This window comes from Lagenorhynchus albirostris, chromosome 12 (assembly GCF_949774975.1).
Source record: "Lagenorhynchus albirostris chromosome 12, mLagAlb1.1, whole genome shotgun sequence".
Lineage (NCBI taxonomy): Eukaryota > Metazoa > Chordata > Mammalia > Artiodactyla > Delphinidae > Lagenorhynchus > Lagenorhynchus albirostris.
The window spans coordinates 58,159,256-58,179,317 of NC_083106.1; the positions used below are offsets into that span (position 1 = coordinate 58,159,256).

A 20,062-nucleotide genomic window follows, 5' to 3' on the forward strand; every position below is an offset into this window, starting at 1 on the left:
ATTTATTTAACCAATCCTCTGGTGATGTTTAGGCTATTCCAAATTTATTTCTGGTAGAAACAAAGCCTCAGGGATTACTTTTATGTGCACATATTTGCACATTTACTTAGTTCCTTAGTGTGAATGTTTAGACGTGGAATTGCTGGGTCAAAGGCTATATACATTTTGAAATTATGATAGATTGTTCCATATTTCTCTTCAAAAGGTTGCCATAAGAGTAAATTTATACAATTTCTGAGAATGCTGCCCGCTGTTGCTGTATCATTGCCAGGAATTGTCAAGGCTGAGTTTTACCCTACTTGCAAGCTCACAGTTTCATGGTTGCTGGTAGAAGACATGAGATCCTGGGTCAGAGACAAAGCACAGTAATTACAGTAGCCAGAGGATCATCATTGTCTTGTGCCATTTCCTTGAACCCTAATTTCCACAGGGTGATGTGATGAGCGTCAGATGATTCTAGCACATGCAGTAGATTGCATTACAAGAGAGGAACCCTGAGCTTAGGGAACCTGACTCGTTCATAATAGGCTGCAAGTAAACCTGCCTAACCTTTGCCCTAGAGAGAGACATTATCTTTATTATGCTGGATAGTAAAAAAAAAAAAAAAACAAAAAACCTTCCCTCTACTCCAGAGGGAGACCTCTCTTTATCTGCCAACAACGTTTGCTGTATAAATACCCTTGAAAGGATAGTTTGGAACAGAGATTATCGGTGACTCTGCTTATAGGATATGCAGAAATGTGAGAGACATGTGAAGAATTTTCCTGAAAAAAAAATCAGTGCTAAAATGATACCATTTTTTACATTTTAGTAATTTTATGGATGAAAAGTAGTATTTTTACTGTTTCAATTTTGCATTTGTCTGCTTATTGATGAAGTCGAATATCTGTAAATGTTTTGTTACTTACCTGTTCATATTCTTTGCTTAGTTTTCTGTTGAAGTGTTCCTCTTTTTCTTACTGATTTGTAATAGCTCTTTACATGCCATGCTATCAATGACCTGGTACACCATTTCTAGTATTTTTTCATAGTTTATTCTTTAAATGCTGTTTCTGGGATCTTTTGCCATGTAGAAATCTTTAATATGTATGTTGTCAGTTCTGTGTTCTCTTCCTTTATGGCCTCCTGAGTTTCCGTTCCAAGGTTTTTAAAATACTCTTTGTACATATTCTCTTATTGGATATTTTGTATTATATATTTAGATTTTTAAAAAATGGTTGCTTTGGTGCTTCCCTGGTGGCTCAGTGGTTGAGAGTCCACCTGCCGATGCAGGGGACACGGGTTCGTGCCCCGGTCGGGGAAGATCCCACATGCTGCGGAGCGGCTGGGCCCGTGAGCCATGGCCGCTGAGCCTGTGCATCCTGAGCCTGTGCTCCGCAAAGGGAGAGGCCACAACAGTGAGAGGCCCGCGTACTGCAAAAAAAAAAAAGGTTGCTTTGATAATATAGTTGACCAGTGAATAACATGGGTTTGAATTGCATTTGCTAGTATGACGTGGATTTTTTTCAATAGTAAATGCTCAGTACTACACAGTCCACTGTTGGTTGAATCTGCAGATGCAAAACTGAGGATGAGGAGGAACTGTGTATATGCAGGGCCAACTATAAGTTATACATGGATTTTCAACTGCACAGAGGTCCCATGCACCTAACCCCTGCGTTGTTCAAGGATCAACTGTATTCTAAATTTACATTTCTAAATGTATGGACATTTTCCCAAAGCATTTTTGATAAGCTGTCCTTTCCCTGTTTTTGGTTTGACACATTCATTGTACTATATCCTTATTTACTGTTTTCTCAAAACTGACAAATCAGTAAGCAAAATATATTAGTCTCTTACTGTGACTGTGAATTTGGTTGGATTCATCCTTAAAGATGTTTGTTCTTAGTGGATTTTAATCTTCTAAAATATAAATTTTTTTGTTCTGTTTAATGATTTCTGATATTGCTGTTGCCATCTCTGTCAGTTTTGTGTATACTGGATAGACCTTTATTGCCCGTATGTTTCTTTCAGTTATTCTGCATCATTTTGCTTTACTTGCCTCTCTTTAAATGTAAAACATCATCAAGCTAGACTTTCATTTTTCCTTAAAACCTTCCCCCCTCCCAACTTGAAAATTTGTCTTTATTTATTATTTATTTTGCATTGTTAGAAAACTTTTTTAAAAAGATATAGATTCACGAGCACTTAAAAGAAATTATACAGGAAGATCTTGTGTATATACTTCACCCAGTTTCTTCCTGTGGTAACATTGTGCTATAGCACAATAGTACATGCAGGAAATTGACATTGACACAATCTGCACACTTTACTCAGATTTCATCAGTTTTATCATTACAGGCACTTGTGTGTGTATGTGTGTTCTCTGACATTTTATGTAGATCTTGTCACCACCACCATAGTCAAAATACAGAATCACTCCATTACAAGAATCGCTTGCTAAAGGGCTTACTTCTTAATAGGAAAATTTAACCTATTCATATTTACTTTTTTTCTCCCCTGCAAGTTTGGAAATTCTAAAACCATGTAGAATTGACTTTCTGTTGCCCTCACACCTCCATTTAATAAGGTGAGACCTTGACTCCTTGCCTTCCCCACATTCTTGATTCAATTGATTTGATTTCCTTTTTAAATCACTTATCTTCTGTTTTTTTTTCCCTAACCATCCTTTTCAACTTTACCACTACTGCATCTATAATGACTTAGACTTAACTATAAGGTCACTGGTTACTTGAATATTATGTCTTCCCTTTTTAAAAATTATTTATTTTAGTTCATTTGTTTTTTGACTGGAATACTTTCTTGAGTAATGTTTTTAAGAAGAGTTATGGGAAGTATAGTTGCATGTCCAGAAACAGTTTTCTGTTTGTTGTTTGTTTATCTATGTGAATAAGAGTTTGAGTCAGTTCTTTTTCCTTAAGAATTTCTAAAATATTACAGTATCTTCTAGCATTTTTTTGAATTTTCATCAGCTTCAATCTCTTCTTGAATTCACTTTATATAGATATTAGGTTTCTTGCATCTGTGTTCCAGGTTACTTATTATTTTTTTCATTTAGATTTTCAATTTATTTTGAACACCATGACTTTAATTTCCACGAACTTAAAAAAATTTTTTTTCTAAATTCGCTTGTACTTATTTTATGGATCCTATGCCCTATGAATTCACACTAAAGATACTAGTTATTATTTTAAAACTCTTCTATTTTTTGCATTAACTCTTGTTGGAGACCACTTGCTCTAATTACCCAAGTTATTTCTGTGTCTTTAAGATGGCTAATTCTACTCATATATATAAATTGAGATTTGTAGTGACTGATTTGTTCCTGGTCGGGAATCTCTCAGAAGTCATGAAGGTCTCTTTTCTGGGCAGGTGGTCCCCAAAGGCCAGGTGAGTGGCTGGGGCTCTGAGGTCAGGCTTTGCCCTGCGCATAATGAATGGGCAGGACATGCCAACTAGTAGATATCTTTCAGGGTGTGCTGGTCAAAAACAGACTAATAAGCTAGGATGCCCATAAACCAGCTGATTCTGGGATACCAAATCTCCAACTTGACTGTCTTGGTCCACAGCAAAGACTGAAAACAGAAGCATACAGAAGGGTTTCATTGCTGTAAAAATTCTTTTGCGTGGCCCCTTTGTAGTCATTGGAAGCAACCCTGTCTTCTCCCCTAACTCCCTGGTGACCACTGATCTGCTTTCCTTCCCTATGATTTTGCCTTTTCCAGAGTATCATGTACATGAAATTAAACAATTAGGTAGCCTTTGTGTGTCTTCTTTCAGTCAAAAAATGCATTTTAAGAGTCATCTCTGCTATTGCCTGAATCCGTGACTCATTCCTTGTTATTACTGAGTAGTATTTCATTGGATAGGTGTACCACAGTTTATCCATTTGCCTGTTGAAGAACATCTTGGATATTTCCAGATTGGAATGATGATGAATAAATCTGCTTTAAACATTTGTGTATAGGTTTTTGTTTAAATATAGGTTTTAATACACTTGGGTAAACACCTAAGAGTGGGATTGCTGGATGGTTTGGTAAGAGTATGTAAACTTTATAATAAACTGTCAGACTTTCCCAAAGTGGCTGTACCATTTTGTATTCCCACTGGAAGTGTTTGTAGCATCCAGTTTGATATCTTAAAATTTGAATGATCTGTATTTAACTTCCAGATTTAAGATATTAAACACTATTTGTCTTAGTGTTTGAAACTTGAAACTGCTCTTAAGTAAAGCATTTGCTAGGACACACAAAAATATGTCATAAAAGACAAATGATAAATTGCCCTTAAAAATTGAAAACTTTTCTCTTTAAAAGATATTATTAAATAGATGAAAAGGCAAGGGCTTCCCTGGTGGCACAGTGGTTAAGAATCCGCCTGCCAATGCAGGGGACACAGGTTCAAGCCCTGCTCTGGCAAGATCCCACATGCCGTGGAGCAGCTAAGCCCATGAGCCACAACTACTGAACACGTGTGCCACAACTACTGAAGCCCACGAGCCTAGAGCCCGTGCTCCGCAATAAGAGAAGCCACCACAATGAGAAGTCTGCGCACCGCAATGAAGAGTAGCCCCTGCTCGCCACAACTAGAGAAAGCCCGCTCACAGCATCGAAGACCCAATGCAGTCAAAAATAAATAAATAAAATAAATTTATAGGAAAAAAAGAAAAGGGAAGCACAGACTGGGAGAAACTATTTGCAAAAGATATATCTGATAAAGATTGTATCTAGAATGTATAAAGAACTCTTACAACTCAATAAATAATAAGAAAACAAAAAAAACAATGAAAATGGGCAAAATAGACATTTCACTGAAGAAGATACGTATGGGAAATAAGAACATGAAAAGATGCTCCACATCATTACTAGTCCATTGAGAAATGCAGACTAAAACCGTGGGGTATCACCACCCACCCACTGGAATGTCCAAAGACTGACAATATTAACTGTTGATGAAGATGTGGAGCAGCTAGAACTCTCACTTATTGCTGGTGGGAATGTAAAATGTTACAGCCATTTTGGAAACATTTTGGTCCTAGAAACAACCCAAATGTCTATGAGCAGGTGAATGAATATGTCTGTATAATATGATTTAGCAAGAAAGGAACAAACTGTTACATGTAACAACAGGGAAAAATCTCAGTTATGCTGAGCAAAATAAATTAGACACAAAAATACATACATATTTCACTTATATGTTAACTCTAGAATAAAGGACAATATGATTTATAGTGACAGCAAGAAGATCAGTTTTCTCCTGGCACAGGGAGTGGATGGGTGATTGGGAGAATAGAGATATTCTATATCTCGGTCCTGGTGGTGGTTGCACTGGTATATGTCTTTGTCAAAACTCGTTGAACTGTACACTTAAAATGGAGTACGTGTTTTGGAATGTAAGTTATACCCCAAAGTTAATTTAACAGTATTACACCATTTTAACTAATGGCTCTTTTAGCTTGAATGGCTAGCAGTGATCTTGTACTTGGATCTTTGTTAGGAAGGCCAAATAAATTCAGTATATTTTTATTAGGTAAAATGCTCTTTATTTTAATGTACAAATGTATAGTTAGTATTTGGCTAAAATAAATTCATATTTACTTTGTGGTTTTAATAGCTAGAGAGAGATTTTTTTCTCTCTTTAGTGTGTCCATTAAAATTATCTGCCACCAGATAGTCCTAATTTTTAATACTGTAGGTTTTAGTTAAATATACGTCGTGTGTCAGCTAGAGGTTTAGGGTTATTATAGTTCTTCCCATTCAGATGGTTTATTCTTATTCATCATTAAACAATTAAGAAACATGTAAAATAGAGATAATATAGCATTAGTGACATTTGTAAGTAAGGTACTTTATAGTGTCATACCTGTGTAATTAGAAATATGTCCCTCTTTGTCACTTGTGAGATAGTATCTTGGGTAGGAAGAGGGTTTCCAGATCTATTGTATCAGAAAATCACCATTCATTTATCCTACAGTTGTGTGTGTGTGTGTTTTTAACATTGAGTCCTTAATTCCTTTTTCGTGCTACTAAAGATTGCTTATGAAATATTTCGTAAGTTTAGATATGCTTGTTAAAGTCTAGGAAAGAAGGAGGAGAAATAAAACATTCTGTAGAACTAACCATTGTCAATTCCTAGTTTAAATTGATTCTAAACCTCCTTTGTTTTCTGACAAGTGTATTCCTAGTTTCACTGGTTAGGCACTACCTGCTTAGTCCTGGCCATTTGCTCATTAACTCAGCAGAAATTTTGAAGAGCCCACTGTGTTCCATACTTTTTGTATTTTCAAAGCTGACCTTGATTCCTGGAAGAGAAATGGATACTGTTTACCTCTTTGGTTTTCAAGATTTTTCCCTGGCCTTCAGGTTTTTCTTCCTGGTTGGTTCCCTTGCCTTCTCCTTCTGCTTTATATGCCTGGATTTTCAAAAAGCCTTGAAGCTGGATAGGAGGCTCTCTTCTCTCTGTTCGTCCACATGGTTCAGTTAAGAACTCAACCTGTTTATCCTATATTGGGGCCTTGTTGATTACAAACTATAGTCATAATAAAAATGTTTCAACTGGAGGGGAATTTACTTAGAGGAAGAGAGAGAAACGTGAAGTTATAATATTCAACCCCCCATAGTCTCCTTCCTGACACTGTCATATTTTTTCAATATAGTACATTGTAAGTAATTAAGGGATGCTATTGTTAAGACTTTGCTCCTCCCTATAGCATATCTAATACCTGAACAATATGAACCTGTCTTATATTATTGCCTCTCTTGGCCTGTCTCTTCTCTTTTGCTTGAGGTTATCCCTTTTTTGTTTAAGAACTTCTTTTTCATCCACAGTTTTTCCAGTTCTCCATAATCACCGTATGGTCTTAACATAGATTTGGAGTGTTAAAAAAAATCACCATATTTGAGAGAATAGCTTTCTTTTACCTCTCTAATCATCTCTTTCATGAATCTTTCTTTAATTTCAATCAGAGTTTCTTTGTGGCCAAGGTCAGGTCTTTTTACGTATTCAAGGCTGCTTTTGTACTAATAGAATTAGTACAAAAAGTTACCACTGTTTCACATTCTCTTTGAACAGTAAAATTTCAATATATATACTATTCCTTATTGGAGTGTTTCAAGGAAAGTCATACATTTGATTCTTACCTATTGTGTTTCCGTTTTCCTTATCCACTTCCCCCCTCTTTTTCTCTATATCCAGATATGGAACTTTTTTTGCGTCATTTTTTGGTCTACATGTGCCTTGTATTGAAGGGTTTTATTTCTGCGTCTATTCTCTTCTGCCATCTACTCTGCCAGTCTCCAAAAAAAAAGAATAAATGTTTATTGAGTATATATTGGCATGTGCTAAGCCCTAAAGATGTAGTTCTAATTAAGACACATTCTTAGAACTTGAGGGGTTCGTAGTCTATTAAGGTAGAAAAAATATCTCAGCATGTAAGAAATGGCACACGAAATGTAATAGCAAGGAAAAAGCGGGTAGTGGATAAGGTCTGAACCTTAAAGATGAGTAAGAGGGTGCCAAGCAGAGGAGGAGCAAGGGAATTCCAGAGCCACACAGCCTCAATGGGAGACTTGAAGGTGCTGAGGTGTGAAAGCACAAGTGCAGTTGAGGCCATGGTAGAGGTTCTGGTGGGTCTACAGGAAGGGTGGGGTGTGTAGAAGTGGAAGGGACAGGGAGAAGACTGGTCCAAGGTCGGTGGGAGGTTCTCATGTATCATGTTATCAAGAAGACAGCCTTCCTTTAGTGGGACCTCTGTATATTTTAGAAGAATGAGGAGGGAGAAGGCCCAGAGAGGAGACTGAGAAGTTACCAGAGGGGTGGGAGGAGATAGGAGAGCATGTGGTGGCGTAGAAGCCTACAGGGGGCAGGCCAGGGAAGGGGGCTGGTTATGTCAGCTGCTGCACCAAGTTCAAGTGTAATTCCATTCTTTTCTTGATTGATATTTTCCTCCATTCCCTCGTGTCTTGATGTCTAGACTCAACCAGAAAAGTCCTTTCCTTAAAGCAGTGTCTCTTGATCAGTTTCATCAGGATTCAGAAATGACAGCATTTAAAGTTCAGCCATTTTTTCTTGATCTGTTACCACATTACGCCTTCTGTGACATTTTGTTAACATCCTGCAAGGCTGCCGAAACCCTTGTTTTTTTCTGTCACTTCATTGACACATCTCTGTGGGCTATTTTACAAGTAAGTATTGTGTTATTTTACAAGTAAGTATTGTGTTATGACTTGCCTTCAGTGTAGAGCTCTGCCTTTTTGCCTGGCCTTTTTATCTTTCCCATATCTTTTGACTTTAATATAAGTTGAGAATCCTCTTTGGAGTTTTAAACTTGTTTTCCAGGTTATTCCATCACACCATGAACCTAGGCTTTCGAGTTCATCCCAACTGCCTCCTTTCGTTGATTTCATGAAACGCCCTTTTCCTTCCTCCACTTTCCTCTGCCATCTTCTCTGCAGTTCCTGCCATCCTGCTTCTCTCTGCCTCATCGACTCCCCATCTCACTTCAAATCTCAGTAGTAAACATATGTTCTCCCTTGTCTATACCTCTTAATTTCTCTTTTCCACTGTTACTGCTTTCTCTGTAATTGTATTGTTTAACTTCGTTAAGCATTTTATAATATGAAAGATGTGGTTGAAAATAAACTTGTATTAAAATGATATCATGTCACATAAAGCAAGTTGTTTCCCAAGGTGTATGAAAGTCTCCTGATGCAGGTTAAAATGGCTGTTGTTTTGTATTCCTTGATTGTGCTAGTATAAAATTTCAGTGAGTTGTGGGGAATTTCTTACTTTGTAATCATTGTTGACAATTGATTAGATAAAATAACTTGTAAAATAAAGATCACCGTATTTCTATTTCAGAGTTTTTGTTAAACGGAAAATAATATTTTTATGTATTGTGAGAATCCTTAAAATTAATGTAGCTTTTTTTTTGTTTTGCTCAAATGTTTTATTATAGTCAAAATTATTTGAAAAGCACATTTAATATATTACAGACATTTCACTGTAAAAATGATCCTTGTATAATGTAGCATTTTGAATGAACTGGAAAAGAAATGTATATACCTCCCAAAAGGTATATCTTATAGTCACCCTCTTGGACAAATTTAGTGTACCAGACTAATATTTGTTTATTTGCACCAGGTGGGAAAAATCATTTTGTCTTTGAATTCCATTCTCCTCCTAAAGGGGAGTTATTGTATCTTTTGCATTTGGTTCAGTGCCCATTGGGCTATTCATTGGTTATCACAAATTGCCTGAATGCCTTGGCAAAAGTCCAGATAGTACATGGACAATTTAAACTTCTGCATTGGTCGTTGCTGCCCACATGAGTCCTGAAACTGCGGCTCTCTTCCCTTTTTCAGCTTCATTTCCCAGGGAAAAGTAGAGTGAGCTATCCTTTCTTCTCCATATGTTCGTCCCCAACCCCCCAAATACTTTGATGTATCATCTTAGTTGACTGGAAAGGAGTTTAGAATCAAGAAGGATGTTAACAATGGGTTTACACATTTCCCTTTTTTATTTCCATGCCGTGTTTGTTTTCAAAAACAGGTTTTAACTTCATTACATTTTTCCAAATAGTATGGCTGGAAAAAGAATAAATATATTTGCTTTTCCAGTGCTTTATTTCCAGTGCTTTTTTTTTTTTTACACTGCTTTTCCTTCTTTTAAAATTTTTTGTCATTTTAGCTTTATCTTACAAAAAATTAACTCTAAAGATTATTGTTATCCATAGTTGGAAAAAATCAAGCATCCATTTACATTTCTCGCTGAGAAGTTTGAACTTCTTCATATGTAAATGTGAAAATGTAAACTTCATGTGTAAATGTAAACTTCTTTATATGTTATAAAGTTATAACTCACTTGTACATATGTTACTTCAGTGCAGAATTTTACTTAACTTTAACAACAGCTTAAAAATGATATTGCCCACACTACAGTCTTGCTGTTTTTGATATTATCCCATAATCTATGATGGTAAAAGCTAGCTGGGAAACAGTTGTAAAGTTCGTGGCTTGGTAGGTCAAATAGAATTTGTCTTTCACAATTTGTCTCAACCTTTTTGCCAGGAATGATTGTGAATGTTCACATGAATGATGATATCTTATTTTGCAGGTGTTTCTTTGGTTTTATAAAACTATTACTTTCTGATAAATGCAGTTTTATAAAGAAAGTAAAAGGAGCTCGGTTGCAGCAATTTATAGACTGTGGAGAGAGAGGTGATGTCCATAGATTACACAGTCAGACCCATCCATCCACCTTGGCAGATGGGTTTCTGTCCTTCCCTTGAAGATTTCCAGGAATAAAACATCCACAATCTTCCAAATTAGCTGAGCTCCACAGTCTTCCAAATTAGCTGAGCTGTCAATTGAGTTGGATACTTGTACATTATTCTTTATTTCATAAATTTCATTTTTGCAGTTTAAATTTGTTTCATTAATTTTCTTTTAAGAAAGAGATGGGCCAAGTAACTTCTTTAGAAAATTACACTTCTTAATTTACCTGGGGGCCTATTTTGAAATAAAGTGTATGTGGTAAAAGAAAGAGCTATTTCATTTCAGGTTTTGGTGTTAAAGATTTGATATTTGTGCATTTGTAAATTTTTTTATTTGACATATTTATACTTGTGGTAGGTGAAATGTTTGAATAAAGAGGTGATATTCTAGATAATTATTTTCCCCACATTTATAACCTGTCCTATACTTCAGCACTTGGTGTTGTATGTCCTGAGGTGAATCTGATTTGTCAACTCATGATATGTCAGCATTAGAGCATGTGCTGCAGAAACTCCTTATTTATTGTAATACATGCTTTGTTAGTCTTTTCAGGAAAAGTCTTGTTCAGAGTGTTCTATTATTTCTTGTTTTTAGGGTGCAAGTTCTTCCATTTAGTGTGTCTGCCTACTGACTGTCCGTCCCTGTGGTTCATTTTCTTTTACGGTCTGCAAGTTTGTACTGTGATGCATCTTTAGTAAGAGTTTAGTCAGTCTCGTGTTGTGGAAGCATCCCTGCAAAGAGGTTCACATCTGCCCCTACCAGTTCAGGACCACTCTTTCTTTTTAGATCTTTTGGCTTAGGGATGGTGTAGGGATTCTCAGCCATGAAGACGGTGTGAATTTAGGCCCACACTCTGCGTGGTACACGCCTAACAGGGTTCTGATTTCCCTCCGGTGACTTTCCACCACTGCCTAGGTTGATGTCAAGTGTACTTTGGCTTCCTGGCCAGTGAGCTAAGTTTTCGCGTTCCTGGCTTTACAGCTAGGGTGATTTTTCCTGAATTTGGCTTTATGAAGTTTCTTCCAAATGTGACCCGTGGCTTGAAATAACCTCCCTGCATGTGTGTTAGAAAGTCCCCTTATTACAACCACTAAGACCCATAATTGGTTCCCTGACTCATACTAGCTTCAGCTCCTGCTCTCCGCCCTTTGACTTTCCTCTCTGTTTCTCACAACCGTGGGTTTTCCTCACGTGTTTCTAACTCAGCTCTTCATTTACTGTTTTGCCGGTTATATTTTTGTCAGGCGTTTCAGTGTGGATCTGGCTGGGATCGAGAGGAAGAGGATGCTGTTATCTAATTTTAAATTTGTATAATTTTTTTGTTTGCTCATCATCTTTCTGTCAACACGTGACATATTTTGTGCCTACTATGTACTGAGCACTTTGATAAATGAAATCTTTGGCTAGATTCCTTCCTTCAAGAAACTTGGTCCTAATGTAGGCCCTTGTGGAACAAGGGTATATATCTGATACAAAGGTGGTACCAGATAATAAGCCTACTTATGGAATAAAGTGGCTGGAAAAGGAATGTCGCGGTAGAGTTAAAGTAAAATAGGAAGGGTGTTTAGTAAGTGAAAGAGTTTACTGCATTAGACAAAAAGAAATGGGTCTAGCTTGAGGAGAGCCTTGAAATGTCAAACCAAGGGATTTAGATTCTATCTTGTGCGTAAGAACAAAAAGCCGTTAGAGGTTTTGGGTTGGAGAGGCGTTTAATGTTTTATAATCTTAGTGTTAACGTTTTGCTCTACTAAAGAAAAGTTGTTTTATTTTCCTTCTTTTACTTAGGAGAAATTAAACTCAAGACTTTACAGGTAGAAAAATGAGTATGCTTGATTTCCCTGTTGGTGTAGACAAGAGATTACTAGTCAGTGCAGACAGGGGCCAGGCCTGTGTTGTAAACTAGCAGAGCTGGCTGGGAACAGGAGCGGCCACCAGGCCTCTTCTCAACAGGGTTTTCTGGACTGTTAAAGCTTGCAATCTCATCCAAATTTTAAAAATCACCAAATATATTTGGTCCTAATATATTTGCTGGCATGGTTTGACCTATAAGCTATGGGTTTGCAACCTCTATATAAAAAGGGTTCATTAATAATATTTTTATTATATTCTGTCATAAAATTTTAAAAATATATTAATTATTCAAAATTGGCCACACAATTCAGAAAGATGTGTTCAATTTGAACATTCTGTATCTAGTAAGTAGCTATTTATCTATGATAATAAACTTGTTGGGATATTTGACTTCCTAAGTCAGAAATAAAAATATTTTCTAAAACTCGTGTCTTACAGGTAAAAGAATGTCATATTTCAACATTGGTACCTGAAATCAGAGTGTAATTGCCAGGCCACATGGATGAGTGCCAACCTTTGCATTTCTGGTGTGTATCCTGTGACCATTCTATCTGGGGTGAGTGATTTCTAAGAGTAGCTGGCAACAAACCAGATGCCAGCCAGCCATGGACTACCCTCACAAATGATGCTAGGGGTTATAAATTAAACACTGTCTGGTGATCTGTGATGTGTAAGGCAGTTAATATAGTTGGTCTGGATTAACTGTCAGCTCCAGAAATCTGTATTCCCATAATGTGAAATCTGTACTTAGCATGTTCGGAAGTGAGTCATAATTAACAATAGGGAATCATTTGTTTAAATGTGAAGTTATAAAATGCCTAAGGTCCTTTTGGATTTACAGCAGTATTTTAGTGGTTCCCCATATATTTTAAATAATTTTAATTTTAAAAGTTCAAGGACTTAGTATTTCTTGAAGGATAGTTATAATTTTGCATAAAATAGGTCTTTTTTGGGTCATACATCGCCATTGCCTTATAATATCAGTTTTGCTTCCCATATAGCATAAAATTGTATACATTTTCAGTATTCAGTTTTCTTAAAAGTACATTAGATAAATTATACCAGAGAGTCTCATTTACGTGAATGTTGTTTTTTTCAGTTTCATTCTGGGAAATTACATTGGGTAAAAAGCCGTTTATTACCTTATCCATGCATTTTTCTGTTTATTTGAATTATTTTACTTCAACAAGCCATTCATTTTTTTAGAACATCCTTCAAAGAGTTCGCGCGTCTTACCGAGGACACCTGACCTTTTGAAGCTTCATAATTCACACCTAGATGCCACCAGTCTTTCCCATGTTAACAGTTCTGACTATGTTTTATTATATGTGCCTTCGGCGCCGAGCCAGGACAGCTACAAGAGGAGAAATGATGAACAGCCATAGAACTATAGAAGCAAACAGCCGGACTTCCCCTCTCAATGCAGAGGTGGTCCAGTACGCCAAAGAAGTAGTGGATTTCAGCTCCCATTATGGGAGTGAGAATAGCATGTCCTATACCATGTGGAACTTAGCAGGTGTACCAAATGTATTCCCGAGTTCTGGTGACTTCACTCAGACAGCTGTGTTTCGAACTTACGGAACATGGTGGGATCAGTGTCCCAGCGCTCCTGTGCCATTTAAGAGGACGCCGCCTAATTTCCAGAGCCAAGACTATGTGGAACTTGCTTTTGAACAACAGGTGTATCCTACAGCCGTTCACGTTCTAGAAACCTATCATCCTGGAGCAGTCATTAGAATTCTAGCTTGTTCTGCAAATCCCTATTCCCCAAGTCCACCAGCTGAAGTCAGGTAAGACTCATTTTTTAATGACCATGTTCTATGGCTGAAAGGTTGTGGTAGTTTTAATACCGGAGATCTTTTTTCACTGGAAGCATTCTCTTAAGTCATTTAAACAAATTCGATTTTTAAAATTTTCCTTAGTGTTCTGATAGGGAAAGAAAGATCAGACATATGAAATGTAATGCATTCTTTATACCTATAAAACCTCACACCATAATAATCATGGATTGTGAGATTTGTGTGTGAATTTACTATAAATGAAAAGCATGATTTGAACTAATTGGGACATGGACCAATCTGAGAAGTTAGTTGGAAATATGATTTCTAACAGATTTTCAAACAGACATCATATTACTGCTTTTAAATACTTTGAGTAACTCAAAGTCGACCTACAGAGTGACACTTTAGAGGAAGTCCGTAGGGGATTAGCTTTAATCTTAGGTGGATGTTTTCGTAACAAGTATATTCATTTAAAAATAAATGCTGGGGACTTCCCTGGTGGCGCAGTGGTTAAGAATCTGCCTGCCAATGCAGGGGACATGGGTTCAAGCCCTGGTCCAGGAAGATCTCACACGCCACGGAGCAACTAAGCCTGTGCGCCACAACTACTGAGCCTGCGCTCTAGAGCCCACAAGCCACACCTGTTGAAGCCCACGTGCTACAATTACTGAGCCCGTGTGCCGAGAGCCTGTGCTCCGCAACAAGAGAAGCCACTGCAATGAGAATCCCGCGCACCGCAAGGAAGAGTAGCCCCTGCTCGCCGTAACTAGAGAAAGCCCGCGTGCAGCAATGGAGACCCAGTGCAGCCAAAAATAAATAAATAAATAAATTAAAATAAATACATGTTGCCTTAAGTATTCATGCATTCTCCCTAAAGGCGCTCTCTCTCTCTTTCTCTTTCTCGTTTCTGTAGTTCAGCCTCCTGATTTTTAAAAATATAATTATTTGACTAGGTAGTATATTCACATGGTTCAAAAATCTAAAAATTACATAATGCAGTCTTGCATGTACCCTGTTCCCCATGTGCCTAGGATCCACCCCTCTCTCAAAGAAACCACTTTTATCCACTTCTTTGCATTGTTCCAGAGTTTCTTTATGCAAATATAAGCAAATACAAATGTATTTATTTTATTTTTCTTTATACACAAAAATAAGCACACTATTTGCATTGTTCTGTACCTCATTTGTTTCACTTACTGGTGTATATTGTATCTCTTCATGTAAGTGCAAAGAGAGCTTCATTATTCTTTTCTACAGTTGCAAGTAATGCAGTGTATGTGTACCCCAACTTATTAACAACTCCCCTATTGATGGGTTCTTAGTTGTTTCGATACTTTTGGTATTATTAATATTAATGCAGTGAATAACCTTGCCATGAGTCACTTCGCACGTGTGCAAGTATATCTGTGGGATAAGTTGCCAGAAAGATTGCTGGGCCAAGGGTCTATGTATTTGTAATTTTAATACGTAGTGCCAAACTTCCCTCCCAAGAGGCTCTCCTATTTCTGTTCCCACCAGCAATGTATATGCATGCATGTTTTCCCGAAGCCTCACCTACAGAGTGTTTTAATAAATTTTAGCATTTTTGTCAATTTGTTAGGGGAAAAATGTTAGGGGAAAAATGTTATCTCATGTTAACTTTCATTTGAAATGCTTTTATCATCTCTGAGGTTGAATATCTTCTCATGTTTAAGAGCCATTTATATTTCCTTCTCCTTGAACTGTCTGTCATGTTATTTGTCCATTTTTCGAGTACTTATTGATCTTATCAGTTTTTACCCTTTATATTGCTTGATTCATTCATTAAGTATTTGAGTGTCTACTATGTGCTAAAGCACTGTTCTGGGTATTGAGGATACATTAGTGAACAATGAACAAAATAGACAAAAACCTCTGCCCTTATGAGCTTATTCTAGCCCAAGGGCAGTCTGTGACACCTGTTAAACTGTAGGAGCCCAGCTGCCTGTGGAGGAGGAGTGAGGGCGCAGATCACATTGCACGTTGCATCTAACACACTGCTTCCTTGAAGTCCCTGTCCCCTCAACTCCTAGGGAGCACCTCCCAGTCTACCAGGAAGCAAATGCAGAGTACAGCTCAACTCAAGCTGGAGACTGCTGGTATAATCTTTATGTGTTCTTATCAGAACGATTTTGATAATTCATTGTGAACAATATTATTAATGGGTCAGTTTTTTAAAATAACAGGAAACCAGCATCCTTTAATATACAGGCTTTTTTTCCTGAGAGGAAAAAAAAGTACTTTGAGTAGGATCCTTTCTTATGTGAGAATTGTTTCATTGGACTCTGTCATTTTTTGCCTCTTTCCTACAAAGCTATCTAGTTTTTTTTCTAAAAAGATGAACCAATATGGGGATAAGATCTATGCAACATGTAATGTCTTTCCTCTGATCTAAAACTTAATGTCTGCATAACTGATTTTGAGTATGAATCACGCTCTTGGGTTCCTAGCTGAAAGCTGTAGTGCGTGATTGTGATCAAAGTGACAGCTTTATTTATAGATGTATCTCTACTTTGCCTAACTGATTTTTAGCCTTATTCCACAGAAAATACCATTAACTTTTAAGAGAAAAAGAAGCTAACCAATATATATTATTGCAGAATAAAAAAGGGCCTTTTAAATTTTACTGATTATGAAATCAGTTTCAGTGTTTAAAAAAACTTGTTAGGAAATACCAAAAAAGAAAATATATATAAAAAACCCCCACAGTTCTTCTGCCCAGATTCAGTAACTGTTAACGTTTTGGTGAATTTCTTTAGACAATCAGAAACATTGATTGAACACCTTCTCTGCTCACTCACTGCCAGGAACAAAACAGAGCCAGACAGATGTGGGTCTTGTTCTTTGAGTTTTACAGGCAAGCCTGGAAGAGGGCTGTGAGATTGCAGGTTGCATGTGCTGGCAGAGGGGAATGCCTAACCTGTGGGGCTCTGAGAAGTCCTCCCAGAGGAAGTGACTTAACTGGGACCTGAGGGTTGAGTGAAGCTTTAGTTTGGGTAGGAAAGGTAGAGAGAGAATACTATGTGCAAAGGTGAAATCATGAGGTGAGATCTTGGTGTTCTAAGAAGTGAGAAAAGCCCCGGAGTGGGCTGGGGGAGTAGGAAGGGGAGATGGAAGTCTTCCAGGCACATGCCACTCTCAGGAGGAAGAGGAGGCTCTGGGAGCTTATGTAGTTCTCTGTTGAAAGCTGCAGGTGGGAGCCCTTAGGAGCAAGCCCGCACATCTGGGACATGGGCACCAGACTTACCAGGAGATCTAAGCAGAGCACAGGTAGAGAAAGTCAACTCCAATAAACTGGTAAACATAATGGTATAAACATAATGGTATTGATAATAAAAGTTAGAGAACTGATATAGGGTTCTCAGATTAGTTACTTTGCTACCAACATCATTTTTCATCACTATCATTTCATAAAAGAAACCCCAGTTTATACTGAGAAATTAGCATGCTCAGAATCTCGAATAAAGAGCGGTTGGCAACTTACGCGTATATGTGTGCATATCTTTATATATACCAATGTATTCTTTATTTTTCACATTTAATCATGGAAAGCTCTATCACACACTGTGGTTTAGGAACCACTGGACTGTACTGCCTATTACTTTAATTAATTGCATACTGTTTTATTTCTCCCTTAGGAGTTAGCAAATAAGAGAGTGTGTTGGAGTAGCTCAGGAATTTATGGGAAATGAACTTGTCCCAGAACATTTAAAATTTAAAAGCAATCTTTCTCCATTTTGTCTGATTGCATTTCTTTGTTCAGTGAGTGAGGTAGGAAAGTTACAGGTAGTTCTGTAAGATCTCAGAGTTGTCTGACTTCGGGCCTAGTGCTCTACTAGGAGAAAAGAAAAACGGTAGTATAGAGTGTCATGGTTCTGAGTATAAGATCTTAACAGATGCTTGTGTAAGAGTCAGAAAAAAGGCTAGTGCAGGGTTACACATGGGAAAGAGAGACAGAAAAGAGGAGGAAGAGAATGACAAATTGAGGTCATATTAAGGAAGCTGACTGGAATGAAGCTATTTGGGGATAAAATTTAGTGGTATGGATTTTTTTTTTTTGAGTGTTGAAAGCATTTTCACTACAGAATATTGAAGTTAAGAAGGCAGGGAGGAAGAAAGTGGCCATCACAGAAAGAATTTGTTGCCAAAAGAAGTTGCTTAAGCAATGATTTCACGAATTGGTCATAGTCTGGTCCCCTTGACTTTGTGAGTCAAGAAGCATGATTTTGTCATTTAAGTCAGAAATGATCAGACCCTTTATCGGTTAGTTCTTTTTAAAGCAGATGCCACTTTGTTAGTTACAATTAGAGACAGGCTGGGAAGCAGGGAGTGAGTAGGTATACCTATTAGAGTACTTAATTTTATTCTAGTTTGTTTTCCTATTCTATCCCTTCACTTTCAGCAGGTAAAATGGAACAGTGTTGGCAAGAGAACTTTCTTTTTGCTGGTTACTAGTTGTGCTTACTAACCAGGGGGAATTTTGGTTATAGGGAAGCTCTTTGCATCCATGCAAAGAGCTTCCAACCTGAATATGTTAGAAAACTTGCTTTCTTCGGTTTCCATTGATGAACATCTCTCTTCCTCTCTTGTCTACCTGCTGCTTCCTGCGAGCCATAGAGAGATGTTCTCAGTGAGTAACAACAGGTCAACAGTTACAGAGACAGAGTGCTTTGTGTCCAAGCACTGGACATATAGTAGGCATTCAGTGCAATCAACAGAAGGAGAAATAAGTGGGCTGGTAAAGAGAATGCTGGTTACCAACCCAGAATTAAGGGCTCCAAGTGCAGACAAAGTGCAGCCTGATAGGGATTCCATGCCGAATTTTGCACATGATTCTGTAGATTTAAAATACTTACAAAGGACATTAGTGTTTGTCATATTTGTCCAGTAGATGAATACGGTGTGTGGGCATATATAGTCAGCACATAAATGTGCAGACTACAAAGGCCATGACTTAAAGCAGTTTAATCTCATCAACACTGTTCTGGGTCTAGAGGATTAAGAGTCAGGGCTATCTCATGGAAAATTGTGTGTGTGTGTGTGTGTGTACACACATGCACGCACACGTGCATTTGCTTGTATTTGCTTATTTTCACTGACTAGCTTTTTAAATTCTGGCATTAATTTTCTTGAATAAAAAGAGATTGGCATAGGAAATATAGCCATTATTTTATAATAAACTTAAGTGGAATATGTAAAAATATTGAATCACTATGTCACACACCTGAAACTATTCTAATATTGTCAATCAACCATACTATAATTTAAAAAAAAGATTGACATATTCTGTTGTTGGGTAACGTAGATATCTTTCTCTTTCTAACTTTAAAATAATATATTCTAGTTCTATTAGAATTTTAAACAAAAACACCTAAATACAGATACCCCCAAATCAATTTGTACTGGTCTCAGAGTTAATTTAATTCAACTGGCCACAGATCTATAAAATAATTTTTCCATCTTTTTACCACTTTTCTTTATTACTTCTTAGGCTATCAAGAAAAATCAAAATAAAATATAAATAAACTAATGATACTTGAATTTTTTTATGTTTAGACATTTAAAACGATTTTTAATAACTGATAAGGTTTGATAGTTTTCAACTTTAAGTATGCTCTGATATTTAAACTTATATGTGTAACTAAATATATAATGTTTATGCTATATAAAGTCAGAAGCAAAAATGATGCTAACATAGCATTAAACATTTAAACATGCTAGAAATGTTAAGGAAGTCATTTTAAAGCATCATCTTAACCTTGTTCATTCTGCAAGGTAGAGAGAGAGAGAGGACTTTAGTGGATTAATACATTATTACGGTAGAATATTTCTGCTCTAATCAGTGCTTGGCAAGGGACCTGGCAGAGGTGATTTCTATATTACATTTTCAGTGTTTCTGTTAAGGCTCATAAAAACTTCTAATTGAAGCTAAACAATAAGATAGGCTGGTTTAGTCCACATGTGTTGTGAACCAGTACAGGCAGTTATTTCACAGGGTCCTGAGTGGTCCTTGTTTCTTGGACATGAGACATTCCTCCAGCATCATTTCATGTCATTTTCCAGCAGCAACAAAAGGATGAGTAAAACCAGTTTGAATTTTCTAATACCTTCCACCATTTACCCCAGGATTCTTGGAAA

General features: G+C 37.1%; 1 protein-coding gene across 5 annotated transcripts in view; it reads left to right on the plus strand.

Moving 5' to 3' along the window:
• Positions 1-20,062, plus strand: part of FBXL4 (F-box and leucine rich repeat protein 4) — a 68,236-nt gene that overhangs the window by 2,744 nt on the left and 45,430 nt on the right. The window contains exons 2-4 of one of the 5 annotated variants that reach the window (XM_060168044.1): positions 7,973-8,183; positions 12,564-12,681; positions 13,332-13,915. In XM_060168044.1, coding sequence (XP_060024027.1) covers positions 13,404-13,915 — 512 coding nt within the window. In that variant the 5' untranslated portion in view covers positions 7,973-8,183; positions 12,564-12,681; positions 13,332-13,403. The remainder of the gene's footprint in view (positions 1-7,972; positions 8,184-12,563; positions 12,682-13,331; positions 13,916-20,062) is intronic. The other 4 variants (XM_060168047.1, XM_060168046.1, XM_060168043.1 and 1 more) reach the window with 4 other exon arrangements.